At 41.8% G+C, this 8130-nt stretch overlaps 1 protein-coding gene across 1 annotated transcript; it reads right to left on the minus strand.

Annotated features, from left to right (window-relative positions):
- LOC126064615 (tripartite motif-containing protein 75-like) lies at positions 1–1407 on the minus strand. Its single transcript, XM_049863800.1, has one exon. The coding sequence runs from the start codon at positions 1405–1407 to the stop codon at positions 1–3; it is 1407 nt and encodes a 468-aa protein (XP_049719757.1).
- Positions 1408–8130: the final 6723 nt, after the last annotated feature.

The raw sequence follows: 8130 nt of genomic DNA on the forward strand, positions 1-8130 counted from the left end.
TTAATAATCTCTGACTGCACAGATTGTGAGAGGTTGAGAATCACGTCCAATACAGAAATAAGGCTTCAGGATTTCAGAAAATCTATCAGTGAAAGAATGGATATGAGATCTGTCATTCAAACTGTAAAACAAAATCTCACCCAGTTCATCGTCCAGATAAATGCCAATCCCTCTGGGTTTTTCTGTTATCACCAGAGTGACTGGAAAAGTGCCTCGTGCAACATAGTTACCATTGCACAGCTGAATTGCCCAGCATCTCTCCTGCCCTGCCGGGGGCCTCTTTGCCTTCCTGGAAAGGGAGTCTTTACAAAGCCCCACAGACCATTCAGGCTTCTCACCCACTTCCACCTCCCAGTAATGTCTACCAGAACTGAACTCTTCACAACCCAGGACAACTGGGTCAAACTTGAATCTCTTTGGATTAGGAGGAAGTCTTTGTGTTTTCTTCACAAATGTGACAGACTTTTTATCTTCAGAGACAATCAGATTTGAATGTGCTGTTTCAGGATCCAAGGTTACATCTTCCTTAAATTTCTGTATAATTTTCTGCAGAGCCGAATACTGTGGAGGAAGGGTGCATCCTTCCTTCGTTAGCTGGAAGGAATAGAGGACTGGGGGGTTGAGGCTTTCACATCGATTCTGGATGCTCTTAATATCTGTTAGCAGTTTCACTTCTGACATCACACTCTTCTCTGCCACCTCCTTTAGTAGATTGTTGAGTGTGGAAATGAACTCTGAAAATGCTGTTATATTCGCATTTAGTTTCTGTTGAATGTGCTTCTCTTCATAAGCTAACCTGGAGAGAGCTGCCTCATGCTCACGGTCTAAAAACTTGTTCAGGTGCTCAAATTCAGAGAATAATTCTTTCCTTTGCTTTTCCACCTTCTTTCTCAGCTCTGATGGTTCTCTCTCTTGGGAAGTTACTAGTTTTTGAAAGTCAGCCACTTGCTTCTTCAGGGGCTCCATGTAACTCATGAGCCTTTTCCTGTGATGAGAGGCAGCCTCCTCTATGGACCTCACGAGGTGATCCTGGTGGTTTGGGGGCTGAGTGCACAGGGGACACAGGATTTCCAGGTCTTCCTCACAGAAGTGGGTCAGTACCTGATTGTGCTTCTTGCACAAGCGTGTCTCTTCCTCCCTCTTCCTCTTGCTCCTGGTGATGTGGAGTAGCTTGGCAATTTCAGCTATATTTCCCAGCTGGGTGTTGCTCCTGAGGTGCAACTGTAGGCATGGGTGGCAGCACACAGGGCATCGGAACCAGTCCTGTTGATTCTCCCAGGATTGCTGGATGCAGGAGCGACAGAAGTTGTGCCCACATTTGATGGTAACGGGGTCTCTAAAGTAATCCAGACAGATCAGGCAGTTAGCTTCTGCCCGAATTCCTGCCAGGGCTTCCATGACCTCCATTAGGCTATGAATGAAGGTTCGGACTGAGAGGGCTTTTCCTCAGGATGTGTGAAAGCTATGAAATCCTGGGAAGTAGCTGGTCCTCTGTTGCAGAAGTGGTGTCAGTAGGGGTTCTCTTCACAACCAGCTGTGGATCACAGGTTAGTTGGGCAACTAGGCTTCCAGCCTTTGGCAGCTCAGAGAAGATGAAGCCGACCTAATCACTTCTCTTGATCAGAATCCAGCCATGACCTCAAGGTGCCTATGTGTTCCTGGGGATGAGAAAATATTTCTTCATTAAAAAAAAAGTCTTCGTGGCTCTGCTCAATGCCACTGATTCTTGTCTCCACCCTTCCAATGCACTTATTCCCAAATCAGGTACACTGAGGCTAGCTGATGGGTCTAATCCTTCGTACTAGATCTCCTCTCTGGGTTAGATACCAGCCTTTGTGTACCTACCATCTGAGAAACCTAGGGAAATTTATTTAACATCCTTGACTCTAAAAGAATCATGTAAATGAGGATAAAAATGCCAACATCAATCATTGCAATCTTGCGGAAGACATAAGAAAGGCATCAGACAGCTTTTGGCTTACACAGCAGATATTTCTGACAGCAATGAATTCATAATAGACCAAAGTTTACTTCTCTTTCATCTAAGCATCTCAATCGCTGGATATATTAAACTGTAAATATCAAATCCTGGATTAAGCTAGATATACTTGAAGAACACTGCCAACTTTGAAAACTCACATGGTGCACAGACAGATGTGTGAGATCTGAATTTCAAAATAAAATAAAGATGGGAAACACAAATACAGACACGTACACACACTCAGAGACACAACTGCCCATTGAAGTTATCGGTAAGCTACCATCTTGTGAGGATTTGTAGGGAAAAGATCCATGGAAGTGATGGGAAGCTCAGACAGTGTGGCTCTCACTAAGAGGCAATAAAATGATTCTGAAATGGAGGCTATGTGGCTTTGGAGAGCTTCAGCCAACTATTAGGACTGAGGGAATAAATCTTTTTGTTCAGGGTGTCCAATATAAGATGAACCCAGGTAAACACACCAAAAATCTTATTTGAGATCACTAGAGGACAAAATTGGCCAGCCTTTAAAAGGTCTGATTGGTTCAATTATTTTAGGCAGAGACTGGATTGAGGCAATATGGGTTTGATTGTGAAAGGACTTCACGTGAAAGTACAAGTGTTAAAATTTAAAGTGTTGGTAACTATGTGTTATTATCAAAATAGCCATGCACAACTGGTGAGAATGTATGTTGTTTAAACAACTTTAGAATACTATTTAGTACAATGGTTAAGTTATGGCCTATTCATAAAATAGACTATATCAGCAAAGAAAAGACACTAACTACTCTACTCAAAAAAAAAGTGGATAAATCTCACAAATACAATGTTGTGTGAAATAAAGACACAGGCAATAATACAGACTGTATGACGCCAATTATGCAGTTGACAGCAAGCAAAATTACCTCATGGTGTATTAGAATAGTGCTTCCATTTGGAGAAGAGAAAGGAATTAGTGACTGGGAGGTGCATGAGGCCTTCTGGGGTCCTGAAAACACTACATTTCTTAATTTGGGTGGTGCTTGTCACATTATACACTTCCTTTTTTTTTGTTTGTTTGCATGTCTATTAAAAGCAGAAATAAACAAAAATAATAAAACCATAGACTATGAGAATAAATTATGGAAGAATATTTTTAATCTGACTGAGGAAGCGTTTTCTATGCTTGATGGAAATCTAGCAAACTGATATTTTCTAAATTGTGTAAAGAGATGGTATACCTTGAAGAATTCAAATAAGAGAGGCAAAGAAAAAAAAAACGAACAAAGCTATCTATATTTAAAAAGAGGTGAAGGAAGCAAGTCATAGAAACAAATGGCCAATTATGAAAACAGTGTGCTACTTTTTCATATTCAGTAAACTTGAAAAGAGAACGAGTGTGTGCATGCTCTTTGTGCCTCATCTGAATGGCAAAGACTTAGAAGACTCCTAATACACAGGCAGAGGATACATGCATCCTGTTACCCTAGAGAAAGGAAGCTTGGTGGTTGGTGAGAAGAGACTATCAAAGAACGCACATTGTGTAATCACCACTACACCTTCAGAGCCACCAACTCTTTCCTCCGGACACCTGCACTCGCCTCCAATAGCACCCTCCCTCAACTCTACCTCCCCTCTACTCACAGGGTTGTAATCACAATACTATCCTATTTAAAAGGGTTCCAGGGTTGGTGTCCTCATGAAGACCACAGTATTTTCCCTATACCTGCACCTCTGCGTTCATGAGAAAGCTGGACAATGAGTAAGGACGACCAAAGAAGAACTGACGCTTTTGAATTGTAGTTGTAGTGTTGGTGAAGAATACGGAATATACCATGGACTGAAAAAAAAAAAAAAAACCTAACAAATGTGTCTTAGAAGAGTTACAACCAGAATACTCCTTAGGAACAAGGATGCTGAGACTTTGTCTCACATACTTTGGACATGTTATCAGTCACTGCAGAAGGACATCATTTTTGGTAGAGAGTTTCCTCTCACGTCTGCTAGTGTGTCGTGCTGTGGGAGCTTTCACGTTGCTGTGATACTGAAAGCTATGCAACTGGTATTCGAATACCAACAGGGTCAGAATACAGCTGAGCTTCCAGACTAAGACAGACTAGGAAGAAGGACCTGGAGGTCTACTTTTGAAAAGAATTAGCCAGTGACAACTTTACGAATAGCAGCGGAACATTGTCTGATATAGTGCTGGAAGATAAGCCCCTCAGGTTGGAAGGCACTCAAAAGACAACTGGGAAAGAGCTGCCTCCTCAAACCTGAGTCAATCTTAATATGTGGATGGAGTCGAGCTTTCAGGAACTTCATTTGCTGATGTGGCAAGACTCAAAACGTGAAGAAACAGCTGCAAACATCCATCAATAATCAGAATGTGGTATGTATGAAGTATGAATCTAGGAAACCTGGAAATCATAAAAAATGAATGGAATATATAAACGTCAATGTCCTAGACAGTAGGAAATGGACTGGTATTGGCCATTCGGAATTGGACAATCATATGGCTGCTAAGCTGGGGATGACAACTTGAAAGGAATGGCATCTCGTTTATCATCAAAAAGAACATTTCAAGATCTATCCTGAAGTACAATGTTGTCAGTGATAGGATAATATCTATAGTCCTTCAAGAAAGATCAGGTAATATGTCAATTATTCAAATTTGCACACCAACCACTAAGGTCAAAGATGTAGAAATTGAAGATCTTTACCAACTTCTGCAGTCTGTAATTGATCCAACATGCGATTAAGATGCACTGATAATTACTGGTGATTGGAATGTGAAACTTGGAAAAAAAAGGATTGCTAGCTGGAAAATATAGCCTCGGTGATAAAAATGATACGGGAGATCACATGACAGAATTTTCCAAAACCAATTATTTTTTCATGGAAAATACCTTTTTTCACCAATAGAAATGGTGACTATACATGTGGAGCTCACCAGATGGAATACACAGGAATCATATCAACTGTATCTGTGGAATGAGGTGATGGAAAAGCTCAATATCACCAGTCAGAACAAGGTCAGGGGCTGACTGCAGAACAGACCATCAATTGCTCAAATGCAAGTTGAAGTTGAAAGTGAAGAAAATTACAACAAGTACATGAGAGCCAAAGTACAGCTCTGAGTATATCCCACCTGACTTTGGAGACCATATGAAGGATAGATTTGACACATTGAACACTAATAATGGAAGTCCAGACAAGTTGTGGAATGACATCAAAGACATCACAAATGAAGAAACCCAGGTCATTAAAAAGACAGGAAAGAAAGAAAAGACCAAAATGGATGTCAGGAGAGACTCTGAAAATTGCTCTTGAACATTGAGTAGCTAAATCAAAAGGAAGAAATTATAAAGTAAAAGAATTGAACAGAGATTCCAAAGGGCAGCTGGAGAAGACAAAGCAAAGCATTATAATGACATACATACAGACATGGAGGTAGAAAACTAAAAGGGAAGATCACACTCAGCATTTGATATGGTGAAAGAACGGAAGAAAAAATTCAAGCCTCGAGGTGCAGTATTGAAAGATTTCTACAGGGAAAATATTAAACGACACAGGAAGCATCAAAAGAAGATGGAAGGAATATACAGTCACTATACCAAAAAGAACTGCTGTATGTTCAACCAGTTCAGGAAGTAGCATATGATCAGGAACCCATGGTACTGAAGGAAGAAGTCCAAGCTGCAATAAAGGCATGGGTGAAAAACAAGGCTCCAGGAATGGACAGAATACCAGTTGAGATGTTTCAACAAACGAATACAGTGCTGGAAGTACTCACTGGTCTATGCCAAGAAAACTGGAAGACAGCTACCTGGCCAACCCAGTGGAAGAGATCCATATTTATGCCTATTCCCAAGAAAATTGATCCCATGAAATGCGGACATTATTGAACAATATCATTAATATCACGAGCAAGTAATATTTTGTTGAAGATCATTCAAAAGAGGTTGTAGCAGTATATCAACAAGAAACTGCCATAAATTCACACTGTATTCAAAAGAGGACCTGAAACCAGGAATATCATTACTGATGTCAGATTTATCTTGATTGGAAGCAGAGAATACCAGAAAGATGTTTACCTGTGTTTTATCGACTATGCAAAGGCATTTGACTGTGTGGAGCATAACAAATTATGATAACACTGTAAAGAATGGGAATTCCATAAGACTTAATCGTGCTCACGAGGAACCTGTACATAGATCAAGAGGCAATCCTTCGAACAGAACAAGGGGATGCTGTGTAGTTTAAAGTCAGGAAAGGTGTGCATCTGATTACCATACTTTTTCAATCTATATGCTGAGCAAATAATCCAAGAAGCTGGACTATATCTGAAGAACAGCGCAGCATCGGGATTGGAGGAAGACTCATTAACAACCTGCCATATGCAGATGACACAACCTTGCTTGGGGAAAGTCAAGAGGACTTGCAATATTTATTGATGGATATCCAAGACCATGGCCTTCAGTATGGATTTCACCTCAACATAAAGGAAATAAAAATCCTCACAAATGGACCTAAACAACATTATGATAAACAGCAAAAAGGTTGAAGTTGTTAAGAATTTCATTTTATTTGGATCCATAATACCCATGGAAACAGCAGTGAAGAAATTAAAAGGCGCACTGCTTTGGGAAAATCTGCTTCAGAAGAACTCTTTAAGGTGTTCAAAAGCAAAGATGTCACCTTGAAGTATAAGGTGCACCTGATCCAAGCCATGATGTTTTTATTCACAGGATACCCATGTGAAAGCTGAACGATGAATACAGAACACTGAAGAATAATTGATAGCTTTGGATTATGGTGTTCGAGAAGAATATGTCATGGACTCCCAAAAGACCAAACAAATCTGTCTTGGAAATACAACCAGAATGCTCCTTAGAAGGAGGGTTACGTGTCACATACTTTGGACACATTATCAGGAGGGATCAGCACCTGGATAAGGACATCAAGCTTGGTAAAGCAGAGAGTCAGGAAAAAAAAAAAAAAAAAGAGGAAGACCCTCAAAGTGATAGATTGACACAGTGACTGTAACAATGGACTCAAGTATAACAATGATTGTGAGCATGGCACGGACAGGGCAGTGTTTCCTTCTGTTGTACATATGGCCACTATGTGCCAGAACCTACTCCATGGCTAACTCTCTGCAGCTCTCTCCTTCTTCACTGTCTCCAGTAGGTCGAGCTCCCCCAGACCCCAGCAACTTTGTACAAGATACCTTAGTTATCTCTTGTCCTGCCTTAAACTCTCAAAAGCTTTGTCTCTTCCTCCAGATCTGAGCTTCCCCTGACCTCCTTGAATGTTGGTCTCCCCTAATACCATGTCCAGGTATAGTAAGTACAGCATCATGTACTTCTTTGAATTCTTATGACTCTTGTGATTTTATCCACATTTTGGACGTCTGAGGTCCCCACTAAAGTGGTAATCTCCATGAAGTTAGGACTTGTGGCTTCCCTGACACCACCAGGATTGCATCTCCCAGTTTCTCCTCAGTTCCCACCTAAATATCTGTTGAATGAATAAAAACTGGAACTCAGTGACTCTGGGCAAGCTACTTAACCTCTCTGAGCCTCTTCCCTATGTAAGCAGAAAGACCTGGTGTGAGGGCTAAGTAAGATGAAGGCTGTTCAGGGCATCAGGGATATCAGGCCTCATGGGTCTTATCCCTCCACTCACCGCAACTATACACAAAACTGTCTCTCACTGAGACATTCTGGAAGGTGATTCTACACTCAGCTTCAGGCCAGCCACCTTTGGGCACTTGTCAGACGCTGATACTACTCACCCCTTTTCTAACTCCACAGGATTAGGGCGGGATGTGGGTACCTGTATTTTGAGCAAACGGTTAGAACCCTCATATATGTGATTTGTTTTAAAATAGGGCAAATCTGAGTTTGGATTCACTTTGGAGCGGCAATCTCAGCCCTGCACGAAGTAGGTGCTCGTAAGCGAGGGCTTGTCCTATGTTTCAGCCTCCAGCACCCACAAGGCTCATTGCCGGTTTACCTGGAGCAGGAGGCACTGCCGAGGGTCGCCGCCGTGGAGGGTCGCCGCTGAGGAGGGTCGCCGCCGCGGAACGTCACCGCTAAGGAGCGTCGCCGTTGAGGAGGGTCGCAGCCAAGGAGGGTCGCCGCCGAGGAGAGTACCGCCGAGAAGGGTCC

Source organism: Elephas maximus, chromosome 21, assembly GCF_024166365.1.
Source record: "Elephas maximus indicus isolate mEleMax1 chromosome 21, mEleMax1 primary haplotype, whole genome shotgun sequence".
NCBI lineage: Eukaryota > Metazoa > Chordata > Mammalia > Proboscidea > Elephantidae > Elephas > Elephas maximus.